The following is a 27,940-nucleotide window of genomic DNA, read 5'->3' as shown; positions in this document are numbered from 1 at the left end:
GAAAAAGCAATTTCAATTGCTGCTTCTGCCTTCTTGATTCCAGTGGTTCCAAGTTACATATTTTTAACATTTCAGTTACCGAGTCACGTCGTCGATATTTAGAGCAGATAAAGCGAACTGACATTCTTTGAATTCGCTCTAGTTTATGTTTTAAAACCTTTTGACGGGGGCTCCACACAGCACCAGCATATTCTGGGTTCGGACGGATATATGTCTTGTATGCAATCAACTTGACTTCTTTCGTCGCCTGGCGCAATTTCCTTTGGAGGTAGCACAACTTCCTGTATGTTGATTGACAAATATTTTCAACATGAGGACACCAGTTCAATTTATCTGTTATGGTTACATACCCAAATATTTTAAGCAAAAACTTTAAGCAAAAGGTGGCAATAATGCATATGCAAAGTTGCCAACCAATTATTCAGATACCGATAATTTGGATAGCTTGGCAGCACCGCCATTCAGCCCATAGGTGTAATGTAAACAATAAAATTCAAACAGCGCTAGACAACAGGACCAGAAAGAGGAGGAGACAAACATGGCGCTGTCTCCTCCTCTTTCTGGTCCTGTCGTCTAGCTCTGTTTGAATTTTATTGTTACCATGGAACAGCAACTCGCCCAATCCGCTGCCCTTCTGCAGGTGTAATGTAATAAGGACGTCTGAAATTTTGGACTTCTTACAGCGCGCTGATAGATAACTTGGAATTTGCGACAAGCACAAAGGAAACTTTCTTTTTCCCTTTTATGTATTAAGTTGCCAATGCAAGTTGAAGTTGATGGCATGAATATTTGGTACCATGCATTGACCGTAATTTCAACTATCCGTAGCTTTAGCATGCCAATAGTCGAAATGCAGACTGAGCAGGTAGCATCGGTATGTGTATGCAACAATGCATGGAGACGTTTTTCTGGCCACCTGTGGAATAAAGACACTTAACCTCTGGCGAATTCATCATTTCAGACTCCTGATTATTCGAAATTTTCGGGCTGCCCTTGTCGAGTTTGAATTAATCAGTTGGCAAATATAATTTGGGAACGAAACCTTTCATCAGCCAGCAGATATCAGGCACAACGCACAAAATATGCATTGAGGTGCCTCTCGGTTTTGGACTGCTGTGCTGCCAACACTGCTCCTTAGCTTCCACATGCCTCTAAAATTCAAATTCGAAGCATGATGTTGAATGCCTCAAAGCATGGTGTTCAATGCCCCAAAGCAACACGCTTGGAAACACCGCATAGAGGGTTCCATATTAATTTCAACCACCTGGGGTTCCTTAAGCTGCGCCTAAATTTAAGTACACGGGCACTTTTGCACTCTGCTTCCGTTGGAATGTGGCTGCTGCAGCTAGAAGTCAAACCTGCCCCATCGTGCTCAGCAGCAGATCACCATAGCGACCGAGCCGCTATGGCAGGCAATGGCAAAGAAAACAAAAGCTGCATGTAACATAAGTGTGGGTTCAGAACTCTTCGCATCAACGCCACCAGCCGTGACGGCAGCATGCCTAGACAGTCCACCAGCCTGCTACCACGAGATATTGCTATATGTACACCTTTTTAAAAGGAATCCATTGGCTGCCAAATGTTTATTGAGCACACAATAGTTCCCTACCTCTCCACCAGGTGGCTTGACAAAATAAGGTAGTTTTCCCCGCTGCCAGTCGTTCAAAACCATCTTGGCCACTGTAGAGATGTCAGGTTCCCCACCCTGAAACAGTGAAGACTCGTGAGCAAATAAGAAATGGCTTCACCACAACACGCAAGTACATTTGAACGACAGGCAGGACGGTGCGCCGTAAAAAAAAGCATTTCTCTGTCTTTTGTTGCGGTGGAAAAGGCAGGCCTGTAAGCTTAACTCTAGCAGAACAGAGAACAATTGAACTAACAGTAGAAAAAAGCATGTCAGCAGACTTCAGCAATTCTGCTGGCTCTGTACTTATTTACAGCAGAGACCTCCATCCTCTCGAGAACAGCCACTTCTTTGCAATGAACACAACTTTGTGTTCGTCTGCTACAGTGTATTGCCTGTTGCAGCCTCCAAGATACATGCACAGACATCCCTGCTCTCAGAGGCTATGTGGCAGGCAAATAGATATCTGCATATATTACCAAGCACCAAAGCTGTGCTATAGTGCAGTGGTTAGTGCATTCAGCTTCCAGATGGACACTGGTGCAGGGACACGAGTTTGAATCATTGGAAAAATCTTTGTTTAGCTTCATTCCTATGGCCAGGGTCAAGCTGAGAAGGAGGACACAATAACGGCAGCCATCGGCTTAGCGAGCAAACCAAGTTTGGAAATGTTGAACTGCTGTCACAGGAAAAAAAAAATACAACAATGAAACTATAACGCCGAAATATGCACATAAAGCCCTGAATGAGAAGAATGAAGCTTACTGGTGCAAGCTTGCAATTATCGTCTCTCCTTTCACACTGCCAAAGCTGCCGACTGCCCTGACAGATGGGCAGCATACAGAGTGTCCCAGCTAACATGGCACAAGTTCTAAAAAAAATCAGGGTGGGAGATGTGAGGACGGGCCCAGGATGGCATTCTGTTTGCCGTCACCATTCGCAAACTGGGGTGCAGATAAAATAACTAAACAAAAGTGTGGTGACCTGGAAATCATTGAATACGATGTTTTCAGATGCATAGAACAAGTTGGCATTCAGACATACACCATTAGATTAGAAATTATTCATTTGGCTAATTACATTCTGGGTAATAAGCTAATTAAACACAACAGATGAAATGTAAAATGCCCTACTTTGGGGAAGGCTACTGCAAACAGAGCACAGTTGGCCCCATCCTTGTACCTCACATGTTTTTTTTTTGTAGTGTGACCCATGTTAGGTCGGACACCCTGTAAAAAGGCTACGACATTAATAAATGCCAACTGAAATCACTGTAACACTATGCCAACTTTTTCCCAACATGAAAGTGACGCTTCAATGTTACAGCAACTGTAGTCAAACTATGGCATTCTGAACAAGGATGCGACATAGGGCTTGTTGGTACTGCATCTTATGGTGAAAACAGCACAAGAAACAAGGCCCGAGGCAAACACAACACAAGAACTTATGTTGTGTGCGTCTCAGTCCTTGTCTTTTGTGCTGTTTCCGCTACAAGATGGCATCCTCCTGTGTTTGTTTTTAAAGAAGCACAGTGCCAGTATCCGCACTGCTAATGCCAAAAGAGTATCAGGACGTCTATACCTTGAGCAGCTTGCCAGACCGCCGGCCCAGCTTTTCGAGGAAGTCCTCTGGGCTTTCCCAAGATTCTATCTTGTACGTCTTGACAATGTACTCAGGCCTAACACGGTCCAGGACTGCTGGGATGTGGTCTTGGGGGTCCTCCACATTCTCAACACGGACCTGAGAGTATGGAGAGAGCACACAGAGGTTTTTCTACCACTATCATGTGCGGTGTGGCCAAATAAATGCTCAAAAGATGCACTACAACATCTGCGATAGGTCTAACTAACCCATTAATGATACCAAATGGTGCTTCTGACCTTCAAGACAGCAAGACAACTTCAGGTGTTGGGGATCACTGTTCAACTTTTCCTTAATTCATTTTTCAAATGTTTATTTCACCCTGGCAAAGCATGACTCAGTTGCTACTGTGAGAAGTACTACCATTCTTTCTTTAATGTCTCCAGAAATTCAGAAACTTCAGGTGCCGTGGGACACTTCCTACAAGTAGACAAATTACCATACTTTTGCACATACTATAAACCTGCACCTAAAATTAGAAAAATTTAATGTTAAAGTAGGGGTGTGAGTTACGTGTGAATTTTGCCTTCAGATGTGGCTTCACAGCAGTGCGGTGCACGCTGTCGCAAAGTTACACATTAAGGCTAGGTTATCTACCATTCAAAGTTTCATTATCCCCTAGGGAACCCTACCCGCTCCCCACCCCTGCTTGTTTAAGCACCCTTCTCCACTCCTTCATGTGTGCACATTCTCCTCCTCTATATGGGTCACCTTTTTGTACTAGTTAGTGAATGAGGACGCAGCGCCAGCAAACTCACACGTCACCCGTTCCCGTGGCACTCTTTCGGTTTGCACGAAACACTTCCTGATACGGTGGAGAGCCAAATCACCGTTTGGTTTTACGGCTCAGTCACGTTGTGCGGGCTGCTTCGTCCTCACTGTCATCCTCTGTCACGTGAATGCTAGCTGTGAAGTGATTCGATTCACGTCACGTGTCACATGACTGATTCGTTTGCAATCATGTCCGTCGTATGAATCCAGCTTTATTAGCATTGCTGCCGGGCGGCGGGGGAACAGAGCCGCCGGCCAAAGATACGACGTGGACGAGTTGTGAATGGAAACTGTTTTTGCAAAGGTTTGAAAGTTGTATGCAGTTATAAGCCACAAATTCCTTTTCCCGGGTTGCTGTAATTGGAGGTTCAGGTTAAATGTGGTGGCGGGTTAAAGAAAAAAAAAAAAAGAGATACGGTAGTAACTGACGACGAGAAGTGAAATACGTATAGTCGTATCCACTCATAACAAACTCCATAGTTCCACGAAAAGTGCTCGCTGCATAGTAGTTCGTTATGTGTGGACTTGCCCTTCAATACACACAAAATTTAACGACCCTGTAGCTGGCGTCGTCAGTTACAATTGGACGCCATTTTGGTCCGAAAACTGGATTTTCAGTACGTTGATTTCTGTTCCTGGTACTTTTTCACATCTAACTGCAAGCTTCCGTTTAAAACGTTGTTTAAAGAATAAAATGTGGCATTGTGGCTCGTTCGAAACAGCACCTGGCTGGTTCTGGTCACCTGCCATTTTCTCTCCAAAAGCTTGTGGTATATTTTGCTTTCAGTGGGGCACGATTGGATTCTGCATACAATAATGAAGCATTCTAGTTGGCTGCAAGTGAAGTACAGCGGCATGACGGCATTTCGCAAAGGTCTTGCTGTTAGGGCTGCAGCATGAGCACCATGCGCGCCGACAGCTGCAAAGTTACTTTTTTTTTTATGTCACTTCGGACGAATGAGTGCAAAGTTCGAAAGGCAGAACACCGTCATGAACTGTTATCAGCAACAATGCAAACGAAGCGTTGACGAACAGTGACTGCCAACTCTTTGCAACTTTGCGTGGCAGTGGCACATCGTGCCACATTCACACCGACCCAGCTGCGTGAACATCGATAGCAATGTTTGAGCAGCCACGGGTTCAAATTCGTCCAAATTGTTCAAATAGCACGCATAATGTAGCGCACGCAGCGCCGCACAGAAAACTCCGCACTAGTGTGGCGCTATTAAATATGGCGCTACATCTAGATGCAGCTTCAATAGGCAGGGTTGGAAAATTGTAAATGCTATGACATGTGGTCGTTATAGCCGATAGATCGACATATCTGGGATCGTTATAAGTGGGTTCAACTGTATGATGCTAAAGCGACGCTAGCGTCCAGTTGAAATAAAGCAGCGAACTGTAAATCACCATGACTATCCCTAGAAAAAGAGCGGCGACAATGCACTGCGCCTTTTATTCTTCTCGTACTTTGCACTGGTGTGTACATGTGTAACTTGCACCAAATGGGGGAAATAGCAAGCAATTTTAGTGGTTTAACAACTAAGGCATGCGAGGTGATGGGTGCTCAAGGAACGCTTAGTGAGTCGAGTGAAATTTTCTACTCAAACAATCAATGTTAATGTTTCTACAATCAATGTTTCTACTCAAACAATCAAAACTGCAACCCACCACTTCGGGTAAATACTGTTAAATTCATTGTCAGCTACCATTCTCGCTTGAAAATATTCCTCAGCAGGCATGAAATAAGCATTTTTTGTGAGAGATGGCATGCATTTGACGCATTTGCTGTACCCTAAGCGCTGGCAAAACGGATGCCGCTATTGGAGTCACTGCTGCGGTCACCAGTGAGATCGGGTGCATGCATGCTGACCAGTTAAGTTCGAATTATCCAGCACAGACCAATTTCATGATGGAAATAACGAATATTGGGCCCACAGAAATGTATGGGTGCCAGCCAGGACCCTCGGTTGGGATTGAATTAACTGAAAAATTTAATCAACCAGAGTCGAATTAACAGAAGTCTATTGCATCAAGTAAATCAATCAATCTCTCAAAAGTGATAACTGTTGTACGACTTGCATGAGCGGATAAAAAAAATCATGAAATAGAGCCCCAGGTGTATTGTTCTTGGCCGAGGGACTGGATATTCAATTTCTAGTAACTTCGTTAGTGCGTCGTTTGTGTGTTGTTCATTGTTTGTGAAGCTCTGGTGAGGGGCTTGTTCATTACATTTACATTTAGCAGGAATATAGCCAGCATCGAAAATTTAGTTTTACCTTATGAAGGCTTCCCTGAGGTGGAATGGGCAAATTAAATTTGTCTGCTGCAACAGGCTTGTTCTATACTAATTTCTGTGATTTGCTGGCGATGAATAGAGAACTCTCCATCGTAGTGGATGTTGCGTTGAAGCAGAATTCGTTGCGAAAGGTTTGACTACCGCAGCAGCCTACATGACAAAGCAAGCACAGTTGCTGAGACACTGTGACAGCTCTTGCTGCAATGTACATGCTTCCATTAACGAACACAACCGGGTACTTACCACTCCCTTTAGGACAATTTCCGTGTCTGTGTCACCTGATGGGTAGACAACACCAGGGCAGTCGATAAGGTAGATCTTGCGCATCAATGTGATGTACTGCCACACCTGTGAAGAAGCACAGCAAAAGTAATGTAACCTGGTTGCGCAGAACAAAACGTGCTTTGTCATCAGTTAATTGCTAGGCTCTAAATACAAGCATGCCGTGGGAACACACTTGGCAAGTGATACTGTGATAAATGATAGGTGTAACACAGGGTTCTCCATAGAAATTTTTGAGGGTGGACATATTGCGAGCGAGGGGGGGGGGGGGGGGGGTTGTTACATATGCGACTCTATCTCTCTGTTTAAAATGACCATCATTTCGCCATTTTGAATTGTAGATTTGCCAATGTTGCATTCTGGACACATTAGCCAAACTAACTTACGTCAGCAATGCATCCTGCTGCAATCGCCAAAATGCACAGCTCACCGCTGCCAAAATACGCACAAAACACGAGCCGGCGATTCAAATCTGGGTCTGTAGCCAATAGGTGCACTTCCTCTGTCCACATGGCAGTAGTAATGAATCACAATGCTAGTTTTTTAAATTTCATTTGCTTCTTTTGCTGTTATTTCAGCATGGCAAAATATGGCGCTGTAGCTATCTGAAGCTCAGATCTCTCCTCTTTACAATGGCGATGGTTCCAAAATGATGGCATTGTGTCAATGGAAAGTCGCGCTGTACTAGTCGCGGTGCGATGACAACTCCCGATGCTTGATTTTCTGGCCACTTTTTGTAGACAGCGCACTAGAAAGGTATGATATTTCACAACTGCTGTCATAAAAAAAAAATATTTCCTCACTTGATAAAAGAACAGCAGAGGATTGGGAAAAATAAAAAGAAATGGGAAATTTCGTCGGTCAACTGGAGCAGTGGGTGGCACTTCCATCGCCCCCCATCCTGGGGAGAACCCTGGTGTAACATTAGGGGAGCTGAAGATGGCAGTGTAGATGGTAAAAGGAGGTAACTGATACTCTAGTTGAGATAAAGAGGAAGTAGCAATGGGTGTGTTGTGTAATGCACAGAGCAGGTAATCGGTGATTTATTACAGCACCAAAATGGGTGGCAAAGAAAGCAAAACACAGGTGAAGGCAGCAATGGATTAGATAGCAGTGATGAAAGAAATTTGCAGAGATAGGGCTGCGTTGGTTAACGAACGCACCACTGAGTTTGCGTGACGAAACGTGGAAACACTACGTGTTAACTGATACAGACGCAATAAGCTGGTACGGTTTATGCGGATACAAAACACATTATGTTCAATGGTCGCTGAGTCGGGGATTTGACTTAACTACTTTTAAACGAAACTATTGTTTAAGTGGGTACGGTTTAACGAGGTTTTATTGTACTTTTGAGTGTGGTGACTAGTGTGAACAAAAGAACCTTGAACATGGTGCTGAATGTAAACGTAAACATCTGTTAGCCGTAAACAATGCCCTAAGCCACTTTAGAACTGAGCACAATGCAAAACAAAGTTAATCTAAGAGGTACACTAACAGGTCAGATGTGAAGTTTGACAGGTTGCTCTGCGTCAGCGCTATTAGTGTGTTCCTCCTTGCATCAGAAGGCCGCTAACTCAATAGTAACCAGTGGATCTACTTGTAACAAATATTTCAGCTATATTCACGATACTGCACCTCACCTACTTGCAGTCAATATCCACAATAAATGTACTGTTTAAAGTTTTAAAGAATGTGTTATTGAGAAAAGTCTACCAGGAAGTGAGGGCTAACAACTGGAGTATCTGTTCTCACGAAACTTGCCTTGGTCTCCCCAGCAATGGGTGCCACGTTGCAGACCTTTTTCGATCGCAAGGCGTTGATGACTGACGACTTGCCAACGTTGGGGTAGCCGATGAAGCCCACACTGATTTGCCTCTTGTCTGTGTGCAGCTGGGTACAAAGACAAGGTAGGCGAAGAGGTAAAATGTAAGGTAAACACTGCTACAGATACAGAGGCTTTCACTAAAATTTAACACGTAAAGACTTTCGAAATGAAATGCGATGCAATCAATTTCCGTCAGTTTGATCTTGATGGGACTGGTAAAAATGATTTAATTGTCCAGTGGGCAGACTTAAAGGAGGCACGAAATACATAAAAATACACCACTGTTTTACTTGGCAGTACATATTTGCTGAATTCTAACATGCCTTCTAATCAAATGTGTACCCAGTTTTTGTGGGTTCATAGTACAAAACAATGTCCAGTCAAATCTAATGTGCGTCATATAGTATTACGAAAAAAAAAAAAGAAGCATGCATCTGAATATGGCAATCATAAACAAAATAAAACCTTCAGAGTTAACTTTCAGAGAATGGAGGTTCATTTACACTTAATGCTCACTGTTGTCAATCTGAAACAGTTTTTGTTGCAGTAGGTATATACAGGCTACGACATGACCAACATACAAACGCAGTGTGGTCCACAGCGTTTGACGTTCTACATCTCTTGAAGGATTCCGCAACCATCACGAACAAGGTGATGACCTACGCCTACACTAAACACTTAACCAGTTTTTCTTGCAAAGCATCCAAGCCAAGTTGCATCATATGTTTTCAACACTACGGAGAGTGTTCAAAACATCTTACTCAACTTGGCTGCGCTGCCTTAGCATGTAAAGCAACTCGTGTTTTGAGTGAGCCACCAGCCTGTGGTGACGATGATGACGTTTGCTTTGATGGTAGGCGATTGCTAACACCACAAATGTGATTTCAGTTTCGTATGCAATTGTAACGCGCAGGGTATTTCAGACCACTTAGGCAAAAAAAAAAAAAAAAAAAAAGGGCGCATAACAAAACCGTGTATGAAGACTAATCATTCACTGTATATGCTGCTGCTTTCCATTCAACATATGCTGAAGGTAGGCCAAAAATCGGCATTCTCAGTCGTTTAGGCACTGCTAAGACAAAGACCTTGCCACTATTAAAGCAACATTTACCTTCATCAGTGGGATCAGTATTATTAGGGTCAAATGCATACATGCTGACCAGTCAAGTTTGGATTATGCCATGGAGGCTAATTTCAGGACATATTCCTTGGGGTGGGCTGCGCAACCTGGACGAAGGACAAAAGGAAGCGTACGATATGAGCGCAGTACTAACAACTGCGCTCATATCGTGTGCTTCCTTTTGTCCTTCATCCAGCTTGTGCTGGATGAAGGACAAAATATGACAAAATATGGACGAATATGTTCAGTCACCAGCTCGTCCAGCTTGCTGTGCTAAGTTCAGGATTGAAATAATGAAAGTTTGGTCCCATGGAAATGTACGGGCACTGTACCGGAACCTTGGTTCACAATTAAAATAATAGAAAAATCTCATTAACCGGACTCGAATTAATGGAAGCGTACTGTATTTTGGTGTCAGATGCGACTCTGTTAAATAAAGAGGCACGACTGTACTTGCACATGTGCAACAGAAACATTTATTGAAACGAGGAAAGCGGCAGAGGAGAACATGCAATGGGGAAGCGCACCTTGGAGAACTGCCTGAGCAGGTTGATGAGGGCCCCCTTGCCGAAAGGGTTCGTGATGCTGGCGTGGAATGCCATGGTGGGGTACTCGGCCGACAGCAGGGCCACCCAGCGTTGGGTCACCCAGGTGGGCACCAGGTCGCACTTGTTGAGCACAAACACCAGGTGCTTGTGGGGCTTCTCCTTGCGCATGAAGCGCTCGATAAAAGGGCTGCGCGTGCCCTGCGGGTCCCGCACGTCCAGCACTTGGATCACCACGTCCGACGAGTCGATCACCTGCAGTAGAGGTGGTGGTGACTCGAAGGGCACTGTTGCGACTAATGACAAACACTAAGCCAGTTTGGAGCAAGGACTATTTCCTGAAAACGCTATTTGCATTAAATTTGTGGTAGGAGGTTAATTTAGAGGAGAGAAACTAAAGGTCAAACTTCACATGTCTTGCATTTCAAGCAGGAACTTCAGCCCTAGCATGTCCGGCCGGATCAGAGCCTGCTGACCCTATGGGTTTTCGTTTTGTAGCCCAGCCTCCCAGCTATTCAGGGTTGGGAGGGGGTTGGTGCGGGGTCTCTGTCCAGATGACGGGTGTTAGCAGTCCATTGTTACGTGAAATAAAGTCGGGGTGCCTCAACAGCCCGGGCAGTGGGGGAATAGGATGTGGGTTAAAGGACATGTAGGAAGCGAAGATTGAGGAAGGTGTCCATGCCCTCTCTCGATAAGGACGGATGTAGGGGTGGTTACCTGAGCCAGCCCTGCCTAAGCCGGAAACTCGAGGTTTTCGAATTGTGTGTTCATGAGTTAGCTCTTCATCCAGTGCCTTGCAAGTGAATTATTGGGCAGCTGCATGAGTGCAGTAATTTCCAGGGACAGATACGTACGTGACCAGGTGCCCCGACCAGGTGGAAAGTCTGTTGGGTAGGCATGACTGCTCTTAGTATTTGGTGTGTGCAATGGTGTATACATGATGCCCTGTGAATACGGTATGTACAAGCATATATGTCTTGCAAGCCAGTGATGATTCAGGTTGGGTCGGTGCGGGGAACGTTTTGCGCGGCCTGAGTGATGGTGAGTGCTACGGTGCAGTTTTTGATTACTTGGGTCAGCACAGACTGCCTGTAAATTCAGGTTCTCAGACATTAAAGTTATCAAAGTTCGCAAATTTAAGGTAATGCAAACATCCTGGCTGCATGCTTAAGTTGTTATATACACATGGCTGCTTGGTCTATATGTTTAGCATGTGCGCAGGTTTTCAAAATTGTTACATTCTTGCTATGTTGTGATGCAGCGCAGATATTCGCGACTCTGGAGATTGGTGTTAGTCTGTGCTGCATATTGTGACAGGAGGGAAACAATGATGAAACTGTCTAAAAAAGGCATTTAAAAGCTATTTACAAGCCAGGCAATAGTACATAAAAACACAATGGCTGTCAAAACCGGTTAAGGGTTCTACCCAAGTCATCGTCTTTGATCAAGACTGACGTTGTCTCTGACGCCACGCTCAATTTTCTACAACATTTATAGGTGTCCATTTACAACCTCTTTGTATTACACTAAAGACATGCGCAAGCGTTTACGAGGAAACAAAAGATTATTTTTGAATGCCGGGTGCAATGTGCTTTGTCATTAGGAGCTGTCAACTCATTAAAAGCCAAAACCGATACACATGTGCTTGTAGGCATCTCTTACAGCTTCCGACAGGGCTGTGTAATAGCAGATACTATTGCCCTGAAGCACATTCCACAGTGATAGCACCAAAGCCAAATGGTCCCTAAGGCCAGCATGCGATGCAAAGGCAGGCTTCTTCGTGAGTTAGCAGGGTGGCTAATTAAGCTAGTTCATGTTTCATGTTTCAAGAAGCATACTGACGCAAACACCCTTCTTGACTGATGTCAGCTATTGGCCAATGGCAGCCATCTATGGGAATCTGACATGTGACTGTGAGTCACCGTCAGCTTCTAATTGGGTGAGGAGAATCTTTTGTTCGAAAATAGAGTGTTTGAGAAAAAAGTGACATCGTATTCCGTTCATGAGCTCTACACACCGCGCATGACTGAAAAATTTGGCTGAGACGTTCACAGCTATGCATGCTATCTGTAGAATGTGTTTTCTCACCAAGCCCAAGGGGTGATCCAGGACCCCTTTTAAAGAAACACAGAGGCTTCTGGTCATTTAAGACATCGGAAGTTAATGTACGCTTCGAACACAAACAAGGAACCTCTTGCGAACAAGCAACCGATAAGGGTTCCAAAACTGCAACCTTTGACTTGGTCAATAACCAGAAACCTTCATGGATTTTCTAGTGTGCTACCTGACAGGCGAGTTTTAGTTAATGTTTGAACAAAACGCCTTCATCCTGTCAACATCCTTGTTAGTCTTTTGTGCTATTCACTGACCAAATTTTTCATAAGGCGTGCTTACCTTGTACAGCTCGTTCCAGATGCGCTTAGACTGGCCTTTGGTCATTATTTCTTGACGAACAGCAGGCTTGAGCTCATCTTCTGGTGTCTCCTTCTTGGTCTCCGAGTGGTGCGCTTGAGAGGTGTCAGCTGCTTGGACCAGTTCCTGGAAAGTCAAGCCAACTTATCCTTCGTAATAGTACACTTGAGGCAGAAGTTGTGCAATGGTAATTTTAGCTAAACGAGCTACAATCATGAAGGCACATCAAGCACTTTCTGCACTATCATTCGCGTGAATTGAACTACCTACTGGAGCTGTCAGTGCTCCTATTAAGAATGCACTACTTCAAGCAAATTCAAGTGAAAAGCTGAATGCACAAATTTTGCTGTTTGATTGAAGTGTGAGGCAGCGAGCACTTGACCAATGTCAACGAACTCGGTGGCACACACTTTGCCATTGCAGTCATTGTGCTGCACTTTCGCAAACAACTTCGCGTTCTTGCTTCAGCACAAGAGAAAGCGTGTAGTCACCATACAGTCCACGGCAGTTTTTCTCTTCTTATCCCACTACTTGTGCAGTCACAAAAGTGCAGAAATTAATTGACCAAGAGAAGAAGAAAGAAAAAAGAAAAACATTGAAGTTTAATGCCCCAAAACAAGACAGTGGCTAGGAGAAATGAAATAGTGGAGGGCTTTGCATTAATTTTGACTGCGATGGGTTCTTCAATGTCCACCCAACGCTCAGTACATGAGTGTTTTTGCATTACGCTCATATCAATGTGCAGCCACTAAATCACTGTTGTGCATAAAAGTGAAATATACTCACAGACAGGTCTCCAGCTGACAGACGTGGCTTCTTGCGCTGCGCTTTTGGGCCAAACGTTGTCTCGTAGCTTGCCGTATCCAGGATGTGCACTCTGGCGTTCTGCAGTGGGTCACATTTTATGTATGTGCCATTATTTTGCAAGGCAATAACAAACAATTCCATATCGCCAGCACTGCTCTTCAAAAACACAACTGTGCATCTAGATTACAGTGGAATTAACTGCGGCACCATTGTGCCTCTGCAATGAGGCATGTGTACTTTTCATCTATTGGCTCGTCATGCCATGACAAGGTAGCACGACAGCAGCTGCACATTAATTCCATTGTGTGGATAAACAAGAACTCATGTTTTTCCAAGCATGGACACGTCCTGAAAGCAGGCACCTGGTTTCCTTCAGTGCAGTAGGCTCCCTTGCAGAGAGTGTTAGTGGTTACCATGTGATGACACAAATGATGTCGCATGCGATGCCAATCATGTGATGTACATAGTTAACAGTTGCACCTTCTGTAGGATCAGCAACAGGGACAGGGAACACAAACTAAGGTGAAGTGAAAAAAACACGCTGTTGCACAATGTGAAATGGTATCCACAGTTTGCTGCACTCGCCATATTTACGTATCTGCTTGGCTGTAAACAGTAATGCCAGCTCATGGCCAGTTGGCGATGCCTATTAGACAATAGCAGCACTGTAAAGCTCTTTGTGCACCTGTACACAAGTATTACTTGCCTATTTCATAACCAAGCTCTGATGCACAGTGCTGGCTTTGTAACTAGTAAAAAATAATACAATTATTATGAACATTCAGATGGCTGCCATGGAAAGGCTTTGAAAGTGCTGAGGTACAAAACTAGAAAGCTCATGTACCCGATGTGCCATGGAAAGATGCGACACGTAAGTAAAGGCTGACTTATATGGTGTCAGTCTGCACGAAGCAGGGGACACTAATCTGTCTTCCCACTGCTACCAAGTGGCGACGAATCCCTACGGCAATCATAGGAACATAAGTAGTAAACAAAACAAACATATGTGCACACTATATTTAACATTATAACTACAAAAGTAGGTACTGAAATTGGTTAAAACAAGTTTAAATCCTAGAAAATCAAATTAAGAGGTTTGACATAATGAATCAACAAACAGGCATGGGAGATGATGTAGTGATGGGCCCTGGACCACCACTACACCACTACCAGCTGGGTTTATTGAATGTGGACGTAAGTCTAAGTAGACAAGTGTTTTTGCATTTTGGCCCATTGGAATGCGATCACTGTGGCAGGGAAGCAAAACTGAGCCCTCATGTTCAGCTGCAGGATGCCATAGCCACTGAGCTACCATGAAGAGTGATGTGCTGCATGAGTTTCAGGGTGCTTCTGAGGCATCACTGCGCAATGATCCTGGAATGCCTCTTTCTACGGGTGAAACCTCATTAATTCAACTTCAAGGGGACGGGAAAGTCATATTCGAATGAAGTGGCATTTGATCTACAGAGAGGTCCTTCGAAAATATTGTGCTCGCCAATGTGTGCGGTGCAACGCGCGATACAGCTGCTGACCAATAATTCAAACTAGATGGAAACTACCTAAATGTCTGAATACATGGAGGTCCAATATATCGAATTTGCAAGCATATTTATTCCAGTAGCAGCCAGAAATGCTGGTAAACGCATTGCTGCATGCACATATGTTTCCATGTAACCTGGTCAGTTCATATTTTGACCACTGTCATGCTGTTGCTACAGGCAGACGAAAGTATGGTCAGCGCATGCACCAAATCTCCGTCCCTTGCAACATAGAGGTTGAATTCGCAACAGTCATCGTCAGGCACTTCCCTCACTTAATCATTGGTCTCTTGTGTCATTTGACGCCACTTAGCCGACAGAAATTTGTAACAGCAGTAAAATAAGTCACCCGGTACTGCGTCATAATTTAAGACATAAAGATACAAATCTGGATGTGCGAAAGTTGCACAATGGACGGCAAATGCAGCCTTTGCAACTTAGCAGCTTGGCTTTGCTTGTACTGTGGTTTTTCTTGAGCCAGCTATGAGTGGACCAACAAGGCTTTGCTACTTTCATTTTAGAGGAGGCACCAGAGACTGGTGATGTATCAAAACAAAGATACTGCTTTTTCTGCACCACTCGGTCCACTTTGTGGCCACTGAGCTACCTCGGTTTCACAGAGAGGCAGAGGCAGTCCATGCACTATAGAACTAATGTATCGTACAATACGCGAAGCTGAAATGCTCGATTTCACAGTATGCATTGTTACGGTGCTCAGCATTGCATCAGACTTTGGCCTTTAGCTCAGGTTTGTCTGAAAGGCAACCCATGCGAGCAGGAACTTTTGCTCCAAATAACTACTGTGCAGTTTTCGGAGTTTGCTCCGTGGGAGTTTCTGCGTATTCAAGGACACACGACTCCACTGGGACCAACCGAGCAGTTCTAATGATCCATCGATCCAAATTAAGAGATATCAAATTATCAGGATTTCACTGTACTAAGCTGTTGAAAAATCACAAATTAGGTTCTGGCCGACAAGAGAAAAGGTGAGTGACTTGGCTAGATACCTTGGCCTTCTCATTGAGCAAGCTAACAGGCAGCTTGCTCTGGCGCATCACCACTTGATATGGGTCGCGCATGGCCTGTCCCAGTTCCTCCTGGAACTGCTGCAGCGCCCCCTGGCTGACAGTGCGCGTGTTGCCAAACCACTTGGGGTTCGGTGCCACTCGGGCCACCGTGCCGGATGTCACCCATGACTGGTATGGTGCGGCTTTCACTATCTTGCCCTTGCGGTCCCTGCGGCAAGCCATGACAACAGACAACTTTAGCTACACTCATGGCCTTGCACAGGTGGCGTCCTTGTGAGCAAAGAGCACATGCATTACGGTCAAATGTTATAAGGGACGCCAAATCAGTATTTGCGGACCCATTAGAATACAGTTTTGATGCAAAGGCCTTAGGAGTAAGCTTTTACTCATATAGGTCTACCTAATATGTTGTGACAAGAAATGAAGTTGATGATATGTTCTAGTTATACTGATCTGAACGCTAAATCGGTTCACACAGCATGTATGGAGCACAAAGTGTTGGAATGCATTCAGCAGTGTCACAGTCACAATAAAGTTATGGCTGTACATGCCATAATCTTTTCAGATGCAGTGGCCTCCATACGTAATAAGGGTACTGTGCTATAAACACACAGACAACAGAAGTAGAAGTGGACAGGACGTGCAGTACCCCCCTTACTACAAGATGAACTTCCACCAACTAGCCCAACTTGCTGCTCTCCTCCGTGGTGTTTTGGAGTTCAGCAGATTACACGAGATGGCAACTAGCCAAGCGGACACTGCAAAACTAAGCAGAAACGATGAATGGCTATAAATTGGCCTGACTGCACCTTGCATTGCGCAACCTTAGCTACAGTAGGGTTTTGTACATTGGTGTGGTTGGCCATCCCGATTTATGTGATAGGTGTAGAATTTCTGCAAGCATGGCACTGGTGCTACTGTGTTTTGCATTGTGTAAATGTGAGTTTGAATGCAGAGGTTCTTGCAGACACCTGTTATTTGCACATCAAGCTACCTCTGTCACAGATGTAAACAGCATTCAAACACTTCTGTTCAAGACTGCAAACAGTGCTCAAGCCTTCTGTGGCTTTTGCCTATGCTACTCAACATCAAGTAGTGCATGTTGGCGTTGTAAACAAAAGCCACATTGGCTTTCATGCCTGTGGCTCGCAAAGATAAACACTAAATCAATTTAGACCGGCAGCATTCTTTCGAAACTGTGTTTTTGTTAATTTTGCAGTATGAACTTGATTATTAGAAGAGAAACTGAATGAACTATTTTTTTTTAATTTTATGCCAGACCCCAGCGCTGTTACGTCGGTGTCACGTCACAGATTTCTATGCAATTTCTCATGTTTGAGCTGTTGTGGCATAGCAAAAGTTCTCGCAAATTGTTAAGTTCATTATTAGACTCCTTTAGAATACAATGCAGTGCCAGCTTTACCTACAAAAATTCACATGAAATCAAAATCCATGGCATCACGGCGAGCTTGTGCAGGAACTCAAGGCAGTGTCTCCACTAGTGTTTTGTTTTTATGCCTTTTCTAGTTCATCAAGCTTCCCCTAAAGGTAGCAGTAGATTTTTGGTATTGCAGAAGGGCTAATGTGCTAATACAGATTGAGTATTTTCCTCCTTAGCGTCAAGCTAGAAGGTGCCCCGACACCAGCAAGGTAAGTTTGAGACTGCAGCGAATCGAAGAGTAAGCATCAATTTGAAACACTGCACAGTGACACTTAAAATGTTGACCTGAAATTTTCAACAATGGGCGTACACATGGTCAAGCTGCAGGCATTGCGGAAAAATCAGTGCACAAACACAGTCGTGCAATCGGAACCCAAAGGCAGAGTGGGAAATCGGTATGCTTGCACCATGTCAGTAGCAAATCCGATACCTTATGTGGATGCACGAATGCTACACATTCAATCTCTTACCCAAACTGCAAATACCACGTCTACTCCTGTCTCCATTCTTGATGCAATGAATGTGCATAGAGCACTAAAACTTGATCATTAACTGGTGCAGAGTATATGTGCTGCCCATAACATTTGTGAACCTCACATCCAACACGCATATCTTAATGAACACCCAGACTTCTTGAGAGCAGTTTGGAAAACCAGTTCTCTTTATCACGTTTGCATGATATAAACCTATGGCTTAAAATTAAATTCTTGGGTTTTACAAGCCAAAACCTCAACACATCGGAGCGGGGGCGCTTCATATTAATTTTGACCACCTGGGGTTCTTTAATGAGCGCCCAATGCAAGGAACATGGGACTTTTGGCATTTTGCACCCATCAAAATGTAGCCGTCATGGCCGGAATTTGATACCACGACCTTGTGCTTGGCAGCACAATGCCGTAGCCACTAAGCCACCATGACAGGTGTGTAGCATGGTTTGATGAGTTTTCCAGAACATTGCATTTGATACTTCCCATAGGTTACAAAGGTGGCAGATTGGGGAAGTTGGTAGTTCATTACTTTTGTAGCAAGGGCATGTCACATTATTATTTGCTTTGAACACATACAATCAACAGGAAAGGGAAAGCGAGGAACAGGCTGTCACATGAAGCAGTAAACAATACAGCAGACATGCACAGGCGCTATCGCACAACAAGTGCTAATGCACAGTGCATATCCGTTATTGTCCTGTTTACTGCTTAGCACCTATATGCCCTTGCAACACAAATCATTGCCACAGGCATAAAGAAGCAGGACGCAATTTTCTGTGAGTGAAAGATCGGGCGGTTAACAACAGGCACTACGGAATTGATGCTAACAAACTGTTGGAGATACTATATCCTCACTTTAGGCAGTAAAAAGACACCAGGAACAGGAGTGTTGTGAAAGAACAGCTGAATCAAAACTAAAGTCAACCAGTTTCAATATGCACAATGCATTGGGCACTTATAAAGATCCTTCATGCCGTCACCTGATTTTTCTTCCTGAGCATTTTCTTCTTAATGGTCAAACCCAAACATTATTGTATTTGTAAATTATATTATTTTGGTGTGGCAGCATTACAACAAAGATGCCACTGCAAAAATTTTGGGCATATTTTTTTTTTTTTTTTTATGCAAGGTGCAAACGTGTGTATTATGCACCTCTGCCAGCCGAAAGTGGAAAAGCCACGAAATTGTATTTAAAACTATGGTAATGCTGTTTTGTGTCACACAAGCAGTTCATTCATAGATCTATAGTTGCCGTCACACCCTCAAGAGCTTTGCTGCTTTTCAAAACAGATTGCAAGCAGCAAAGTTTAAGACATGAATGCATAATTGCACATTGTAGAAACAAAGTAGGCTGCCAAGAAAGTTTCTTTGAAAGATAAATTTTTTCAGCAGGTCACTGCTGTGAATAAGTGAATAAGAAAGCAGAGCTGGACAGTGAAATACCGCTGCACAATTGAAATGCTCTTCGTACACACAACAGAGAAAAGGTTAAACGGATCTGAGAATGAGCGGTCAGTAGAAAAGGCGAGCACACAGTTTAATGCAAAATACGCCATTGTGCCACTCAGATCCTGCATCACAAGACACTAGATAACTTTTCACAAGGCTAAATGCACCCGTTTCGGTTTCCTTGTTATGGGTTACGCTAGAAATAAATAACTGAGTGTTGACATGGAACTTGACCCAGGACACCTAACACAATTTGTTCAAGAGCTAACGTGTGACAAACTTGTAGTGGTTTCTCGTGTTTCTCTTTCTCTCCGAATCCGTAGTTAGGACAACAAAAACACATGTACAGGGTTGCAGCTCTGTTAGGCAGATCTGCAACTTTTGCCAAACTTTGCTTGTCCTGTGTTTAAAGAGTAGTGCAATTCCCACGATGACGCACCAGCTAGCTCTTGACAGCATTGCTAAATATGTGCGGTGCTGCGATTATGTCGCAACTTGCATCTGCGTCTGCCTGCCATCGCAGTTGTCCTGTGATGGCACTGAGTATTTGGAATAGGGCATAGTGTGTGAGTTCGCGGTCATCGTTACGAACATATGCTGCAGTTGAGTTTCGAATACGCATAGACCAGTGAGTGATTATCGTGGTACCTGTACGGTCTTGAGTTCTTGTACATGAGCAGACGCTTGATCGTCGACTTGTCTCGCATTGTACTGTCATTGCTTTTCTTGGGTCTGTCTGCAAAGACATCGAACACGTTGAAACATAAACTGTCATCTTCCCACTGGCCATCGGCGACAGCTCACAGTTGGGCCGGATCTTGTCAAGAGCTTACATATCAAAGCGAAACCACACAACTCACTATACTTTATGAATATCTGGAGACAAGGGGTCGTTTGAGGCGTTACCTGGGTTTAAACTGTGCGTTCCCTTATTGAAGGAGCTTGTTTTCTTAGCCCCGATCCTCTTCGCTTTAGCCATGCTGACGACTTGAAATCGGCGATGCTCACAGCAGAAGAGCGAACGCGGCTGGGTTGAACACTTCACTGCCGAGGCACGGATTGCTGAGCACAAAATTTGGTAATGAATGAAGTTTCTGCCGACTGAACGTCGCCGGCCACGGCAAAAGCGCAGCAGCCAGCAACAACACGTGTTTGAGGTAAACGACTAGACATATGTATGCTCTAAAAGCCCGGAAGCCACATTGAAATTGATGTTGCTATAAAAAATATTTTCAACATAAATAATAGCTTAATGTATAACTTTGGCTAAGCATCAAAATTTTTACGTTATATTATAACTTGTAGCAGCTGTAGTTTGAAAAAAAAATGTTTCAAATTATGAAGTTACTAGCGTCATAGTGTCATTGGCGGCTGAATAATGCGAAAACAGGCAATGCCAGTCCTAATTCTTTCTCAACGCTGACGCCATTTCTGAAGGTATGGCAAAATTTCGGCCGGCGCTTTCGTAGCATATTTGCCCTGAAAGCGGCATTTAATCGTCTTTTTCTTTTCGTAACAGTGTTCGTGAGCAACTTCAGGTTAGCCAACCATGCAGAACGAGGCCGGAGAATACGTGGATCTGTACATTCCTCGCAAGTGGTAAGTGCACGTGTTTGAGCACTTCTCTTCTGCCGGCTGGGGTTTGTTGCGTTGGGCGCGATATTTCCGCTTCGAGTGATGACCCAGAGTGTTGAAACAAACATCTGACCCGGCAAAACTTTTTGCAGCTCTACGAGCAACCGCATCATCCACGCCAAGGACCATGCTTCCATCCAGATCAACTTGGCCATTGTAAGTTGCGTTCAGCATCTTTTGCGACATGCTTAGGCAGCGACCTTAGAGCATGTGCTGCATCATTTGTTCGTCACGTAACTGTATACAGTGTGCATTTATATATGTATGCGCGCGCGTGATGGGGTACTTACGCGTGTATTTGTGCCATTCATTGTTGATCATGCTCGTTCATACTAGGGAACGATTGGTGCTCAGCACCTCATTCAACTTAACGAAGAATCAGTTTGTCAAGATCAATAAAAAATAAGAAGGCCACGTGATGTGATTGTAGACTTCGTAAGACTTGAGTTGCTGATAGTACTGTCATGACCGTTTACTACATAGCAAAGCACAAAGCTTACTTGAGGTTAGCTATACAGCTTTTTTGAAACCATTTTCATAAGTGACCGCCCGTATTCTAGGTGGATGAGCAGTCGGGCCGGGCGACCGGCGAAACAACGGCCTATGCCATCTGTGGTGCCATCCGCCGCATGGTGAGTTGTGCATTGTGAACCCTGTGGGTGACTGAGAGTACTGTCGATTTCAAACAAAATGCGAACTCCTACGCTGCCACCCCGTGCATGTGTCGTTTTACCAGTCATCAAAAGTGAAGTGTGTACACTCTACAGAAATTTGTTTCAGCTAGTGCCGTGTCCGGTGCGTAGTTGACAACCCGGCACTAGAGTGCCGTGAGCAGCGTGCCGCTGTAAGCCCAAAACATGCGCAAAATAACATAGCAGTTGAAATAAGTTGAAGAACATGGCTGATGGGAATTTGGCCTAAGTAAGCAATTGAAAGAAGACCAGTGATGCTACCGCTGTGCCGAGAGGCAAACCCTGCTACATCCTGCTACATTTCTGCAAAATATGAGAACTCTGCACCCACCCTATGTTGAAAGGCTTCCATTCCATTTAGGGATGTAAAGAAGCAGAGTGGGCCTATTACTTTAGGCTCTGGTGTATTATAAACATACCTTTTTCTTTTTTTCATAGAGTGCTCCGTCTTAAAAGGTAGATTTGTAGCAGCGAGATTATGCTGAAGGTTCTCAAAACACCTCTGAAATCTGCACAGAGCACATGCAATTGCTTCCATGCATTTCTAAGGCACCGCTTCATGGCAGGATTGCAATGAAGGGAGGGGTAGGAGGCATTTTTAGTGTTTGGATTGAGTTGATGAACCAGTAACCACTTGCTGCCTTCACGTGGCTTGCCCACTGTTGAAGTTCCGTATAGTATATTTTGCAGTCTGTTTCATAAACCTGCTCTCAAAGTCCATTTTACTGCTCCAAAATGCACTTTTAGCGGCTCCAAAATGGCATGAGCCAGTAGCATCACTTTTTCTTTTAAATGTTGCAAATGTCATCAGGTGCAGTGGTTGCCAAGAAAAATGATTTCTCATTTACCATGTATTTAGATAGAGTATGCTTCGAGCTAAAGCTTTCTCTTAAAGGGCCCCGCACCAGGTCTGGCCATTTTGAGCTGACAAGCGCAGAGCATGCATTTGCACAATGACGATCGTTTCTGCAAAGTATTGCATTGCTACACGTTGCAGAAAGATCTCAAATATCAAACCGAATGCCATTTTCTGTTCTCGCGTTCGCTGCGCTCCAAGCCGGAGGATGATGTACACGTGCTAGTGCGCCTGCGTACACGTTTGCACTGTGACGTCGCTCGTGGTAATACAGGACTTCGAGAATTATTCAAGGCAACATCTGTTGTTTGTGAAATATGTTGCTTGAATGGACGATTTAAAGCTTAGGAGAATAATAAAACACAAACAGACTGTCTGCATGTTTTTGTTTTACTTCTCACTGCAGAAAGAGAGATGTACTTCTGTTTCGTCTGCTTGTTCCCACGTCGTGCAGTCGCATGTGCAGACATCGAAACTGTCATATTCTGCCGTGTTCCAACGCGGGATCATGCTCTGTGATCTGCTTGTGTCTGCCTCAGTATTCATGTAGCACTGACTTATACCGCTAGTCAGGCGACCTCGTGCACAGCGCGCAAAACAAGACAATCACAACAGCTCTCACACACGCCATCAGCGGAAATGCACAGCGCCGCAAGAAAGCGAGGAGGAAGAAAAAAATGAAGGCGGGGCCTGTGAAGTATGCATCCGCGACCCTCGAGGTCCGGTATGGGAGAACGCAGGGAAGGAATTTCACTTGCGGTGGCTAGGTGGGGCGAGTGGCGAGGGTGTCTCACTTGGCAGTGTAGCTTGCCTCCTGAATTCCATTTAACAGGGGGAGGTGGGCTAGTTGGTGGTCGATATTGGAATGCATTGTGTAACTGTACAACCTCGTGTCCTGTGTGTTTCCTTCTTCGTCCATTGTCGTTTGCACGGTTACATAATGCACTCCTGAATTCATGGGTTTGTGGCACTGATATCATTATATCTCTGCAATATATGAGCGAATTTAGAAAATTTTTTCCGGCAGAACGCTCCTTAGAGGACACTTAACAACTTCCACTATGGGGCCTTTTGAGGGGGCCCTTTAAAAATAAATGTTCCACAGGACGCTTAAAGGGACACTAAAGGTTATTATTAAGTCAACGTGGACTGTTGAAATACCATCACAGAAACCTCGAAACGCCTGTTTCGTGCCAAGGAGAGACTTATTTTAAGAGAAAATGCGTTCTGAAGCGTCCGCGTACCTCTAGCGCAGTTCAAATCGCCCGCCCTCCGATCGAGGAGTACTGACATCATGATCTCATAGTGACGTTGCGCCATTGGTGAGTAGAACCGCGTCCGCAGACGGCGCTACGGCTTTTCTGCGCAAAACGCGAACGCGCGGCCAGAAACAGAGCCAAGACAGAGCCGACAGCAGAGCGAAAGCCGGAGTATGGTGGCTAGCGGAAGGAGAAACGAATTACGTCCCACATTACGTCCCACGGCACACGGAGAGTCCGTTTTCGTTAAACTATAGGCTGCGGCGAGCTCGCAGCGTGGTCGGCGTGGTCTATGAGAAGCAACGAGCCTTTTCGCACTCGCAACAGGGCATAAAAATGTGCGAATCGACGCAAAACTCTGTCTAGAAACGTGCTTCGCCACAGCCAGGGCTCAATACGACCCAAGCTGGCACGACCCAGATGTCGTTTCCCGCACCGCCACCAGGCGCCGCTACTATACCTCAAACTCCAGCGCAAGACGCCCATAAGCTGGTACTTCATTCTATGACGCTAACTTCGACGCTCGTCGCAATGGACCCTGACACCGACAGATTGGCTCGCGATGGTGGGCTCAACTTCAGCGATTTGAGCACCGACGAGCGCGACCTGCTGCTGAGGGCTCGCACTGCCGGCGGCCTCGACACCGGCTCTCCGGAGCGGGAAAGGAACGAGGGCTTCCCACGACATCACATGGACGTGGCATTCTCGCTGCTTGTTCCAAATGAAAGTTTCGCGAGCCAGCAGAACCCTCACAGCACGACGCGATAACGAAACTACTGAAACTCCAAAGCGTGCGCGGCGCAGAGTCGAGCGCGCAGAGTCGAGCGAAAACGAAACCTTTCAAACACCCATATTACTGAAGGGTAACGTCAAAATGTTATTTTTTCTTAGAATCGAATAGATGTAGACAAATAACATTTTTTTCCGTTTTATAATCGAATGAAATGATATTTTTAATACGAGTAGTTGAGTATTAGTAACACAAATTATAAGGAGTCCTTTCGTCATCGGGCTAGTACCGGAATGTCGCTGGGGGGTCTCAAATCGTGTCATGCATTTACCTCAATTTCTCGGTTACTAAAGCTCTGTTCACGATTATATTGACGCCTTAGACGTTCTAGAACATTGCTCTACCACTTTAACTTGAGTTTCTGGTAACCTTTAGTGTCCCTTTAATGCCCGATATGTAATGAAAAAGAATGCAAAAAGAATACTATAGTAAAGTGTAATTTAGGTAATACATGTATAGAGCGAGTGAATCTGAATATGCTAATTTGAACTTGAATCACTGATTATTTGAACTGCAGTGGTTCTGAAGGTAAAGAAAAAATATCAACGTATGCTAATATGGTGCACGACAGTTATAGGACCTACCTTTCAGCTGGTATCGTGAGGGCAGCCCCCATTGGGACTTATTGACCCTTTTCGTGGCGATCTTGTGGGCACTGCCATGTTTGATCACATGGTGACGCATCCATTGCTTGCCTAAACTGCCTCTGTTGCCTCCATGTTTACAATGAGTGTATGATGCCGCTGCGGCTTAGCAAACCACTGTTTCGGGGGATATCATAGGCGATGACTGCGTGGACGACACGAAGCTTTGGACACAGCTTCGGAGGACATGCAAATGCGATTTGGAAGCTGATTAAGCAATGTCCAAACAGCCAGAGCAGTGTATATGGTACTTGTTTAAAAAGCAAAGCTAAATATGTATTCCAAGCTATCCAAATTTTCCGCTCATGAATCGAAGCAGGATTAGTATGTCTTGCTTATTGTTCTTTATTTGGCAAGTATCTTGAAGCAGCAGCTTGTCACTTTTCTGACTAATTAAATTTTCTTTGTGTGATGACTGTCTGATTATTTCTGCCTAATCACTCGCAGGTGTGCTCATTTCTGGTAGATTTGTTCTTGCTGTGTGCAGAACTTGAAACGCAGCCGTTTTCTGCATAGCAATACCTTGTAGCAAAGATGTATTATCGTTAGTAACTCGCTTACTTTTGTGGACCGTCACAAAACATTCAGCTTCAACCATTCGTGCATTATTGGTGTACTCCATCATTTATTGTGCCTATATGGTGTGCATATATTCAAGAGTGTGCCCATTCACTTATTGACACGTCGATAGTGGGAGTAAGATTTCATGCCAGTTGGTGTAAATGTGTGTAGATACTTTGCGCGAAACATACTATGACAGGAAGTGGTGCTACTTCCTTTGTCATTGTTTAACGAGCAGTACTCACTCTTGCCGTCGTTCCAGGTCTGAAGTGCTTTCTTTGAAAGTTAGCGATGCAACGCTGGCCTATTTGCAAATTTCTATATCCTCAGAAGTGCCGGTAATGCGAACGGATAGTTGCAGCAACGGTCCGCCAACTCGGCTATACAGATTCATTCCATTTCTTAGTATGCCAGTCACTATTTTTGCAGCCAACTACTGCACACGTCTTCAATCCTCACGAATAAATCCGGCATGATTGGACCACATGCATTAGCGAAAACTCAGTTGCAGTTCTGACAGCTGATCGCAGAGAAGCAAGGTGGAAATGGTAATGGTTTCATATTCGTGCGCTGTTGCTGAGGCGACGTGCGGCGCGCTGCTGAAAGAGCCATCTCATTTCTCTAGAACAAACTGCTTCGTGAAGACTGTCAATAGAAGCTACTGCTTCGTGAAGCTGCCAGGTAATTGTCATCTATTGGATGGTAAGGAGAATGTATCAACTTGTACTGTGCAGATCCAGTAGGTTTTCATTTGCGTGAATGCTGAGATACCTTTATAATGAATATGCATGTGTGTTCAATCAATGGTGAGCTGTACCTGTGGCTACAGTATAAATTAATGGAAATTAAAGTGTATGAAAAAATAACTTGCCGTAGGTGGAAACCGCACCCACAACCTTCGCATTTCGTGTGCGATGCTCTACCTCTTTGTTTCATTTATTAAGCACAAGTAATTTCCCCTATGTTGTCCTTGGTGTCAGTGTTTGTTGGCTTCTTATGATATGACTAATAAAAATTGGGCCCCTCGATTAACCCCCTTTTTTCTCGTTTATTACGTAACGAGGGTCTCGAATCCGGCAACATTGATGCCTTCAGGTAGCATATGTGGGTTTAGTGACCAGTTGACTTCACCCAAAAAGATCACGTTCTTGTGACGCCTGCGGCAAAAAGAATGTTCCACGTCCGCCGCCAAGGTCTGTGAGTGGTGGCGCTGGCTAACACTCGCAGGTTTCTACTAGGACACATAAATACCCAAGAAAGTGGATGGGAAAGCGGCGCTGTGGTAGCTCAACTGGTAGAGCATCGCATGCGAAATGCGAAGGTTGTGGGTTCGGTTCCCACCTGTGGCAAGTTGCTTTTTCATCCACTTTAATTTTCATTAATTTATCGTTTCTTTCTTTAATTTATTAAGCACAAGTAATTTCCCCTATGTTGTCCTTGGTGTCCGTGTTTGTTGGCTTCTTAGGATATGACTAATAAAAATCGGGCCCCTCGGTTAACCCTCTTTCTTCTCATTTGTAATGAACCATGTGTTTTTGTTTGCAGGGGGAATCTGATGACTCCATCACTCGGTTGGCCCAGAAGGATGGCTATGTCGCAAAGTAAGGATGGCATTACGAGGGCGTTGCAGAGGCAAATTTTACATGTTTGTCTTTATTTCTTTTCTTTACAGGGACTACTGATGGACGCGTTTAAATAAATTGGTGAACACCAAGGCTGTGTATCGTTTCGTGTGTGTGCTTTCCCTGTTTGGGGAATGAGATTGCTGAGCTCATCTTGGCCGTGGTTACACTGTAAATCAGTTCACCCATTCGTTTAAGAAGCAAGTTTTACATTTCCCAGTGGGGGATTTGGCAATTTCCCTTTTGAGAAAAAACATTTGTGTGCATAAATTTAGATGCAGGTTGAAGGAGCCCTGAACCACTTGTTATCGAAGTGGAGTAAGGCATTTGACGGGAAATTTAGCAGAAGCACAGTTATTTGGCAATCAAACGCTACTTCTGCTGTGCTCCCATTCCTCCTTCAATGCCTTGCACTGCGAAGGATATGGCAGAGTGGGGCGTGCCCACAACACTCCGCCTTCTTAATGTCGCCGTGGGGCGCAGTTCAAATTTCATTAGCCGGAGTGCGTTTAGCCAGTGGACTCGTGGCAGCACCCCACAGCGGCGGCGGTATATGTGCTGCGCAGCAGACCAATATGCCAATAGCAGCCATGTATGGGAATCCG

At 44.6% G+C, this 27,940-nt stretch overlaps 2 protein-coding genes across 2 annotated transcripts in view; one reads left to right on the top strand and one right to left on the bottom strand.

The window, feature by feature from the left end:
* Ns2 (nucleostemin 2) overlaps positions 1 to 20,439 on the bottom strand; it is a 29,220-nt gene extending 8,781 nt beyond the window's left edge. The window contains exons 1-10 of the mRNA XM_075668855.1: positions 20,183 to 20,439; positions 19,925 to 20,012; positions 15,878 to 16,106; positions 13,312 to 13,410; positions 12,508 to 12,651; positions 10,096 to 10,368; positions 8,385 to 8,513; positions 6,582 to 6,686; positions 3,209 to 3,367; positions 1,610 to 1,705 (exon numbers count right to left, since the gene is read on the bottom strand). Of these exons, the coding sequence (XP_075524970.1) occupies positions 1,610 to 1,705; positions 3,209 to 3,367; positions 6,582 to 6,686; positions 8,385 to 8,513; positions 10,096 to 10,368; positions 12,508 to 12,651; positions 13,312 to 13,410; positions 15,878 to 16,106; positions 19,925 to 20,012; positions 20,183 to 20,255 (1,395 nt within the window). The 5' untranslated portion in view covers positions 20,256 to 20,439. The remainder of the gene's footprint in view (positions 1 to 1,609; positions 1,706 to 3,208; positions 3,368 to 6,581; positions 6,687 to 8,384; positions 8,514 to 10,095; positions 10,369 to 12,507; positions 12,652 to 13,311; positions 13,411 to 15,877; positions 16,107 to 19,924; positions 20,013 to 20,182) is intronic.
* A 195-nt stretch (positions 20,440 to 20,634) lies between these two features.
* On the top strand, positions 20,635 to 27,428 carry RpS21 (ribosomal protein S21). Its single transcript, XM_075668854.1, has 6 exons — positions 20,635 to 20,713; positions 20,796 to 20,875; positions 21,004 to 21,067; positions 21,472 to 21,543; positions 27,259 to 27,314; positions 27,386 to 27,428. The coding sequence occupies exons 2-6, from the start codon at positions 20,826 to 20,828 to the stop codon at positions 27,393 to 27,395; spliced, it is 252 nt and encodes an 83-aa protein (XP_075524969.1). The 5' UTR covers positions 20,635 to 20,713; positions 20,796 to 20,825; the 3' UTR covers positions 27,396 to 27,428.
* Positions 27,429 to 27,940: the final 512 nt, after the last annotated feature.

This window comes from Dermacentor variabilis, chromosome 9 (genome assembly GCF_050947875.1).
Source record: "Dermacentor variabilis isolate Ectoservices chromosome 9, ASM5094787v1, whole genome shotgun sequence".
Taxonomy (NCBI): domain Eukaryota; kingdom Metazoa; phylum Arthropoda; class Arachnida; order Ixodida; family Ixodidae; genus Dermacentor; species Dermacentor variabilis.
The sequence above is the reverse complement of the archived record's forward strand: the minus strand, read 5'-3'. Positions and strand labels throughout refer to the sequence as shown.

Bases quoted from the DNA above. Each gene is read 5' to 3' on its own strand.
- RpS21 (XM_075668854.1), top strand. From the start codon at position 20,826: ATGCAGAACGAGGCCGGAGAATACGTGGATCTGTACATTCCTCGCAAG. The intron at 20,876-21,003 runs GTAAGTGCACGT...AACTTTTTGCAG, and splicing joins CTGTACATTCCTCGCAAGTG to CTCTACGAGCAACCGCATCA. The intron at 21,068-21,471 runs GTAAGTTGCGTT...CCCGTATTCTAG, and splicing joins TCCAGATCAACTTGGCCATT to GTGGATGAGCAGTCGGGCCG.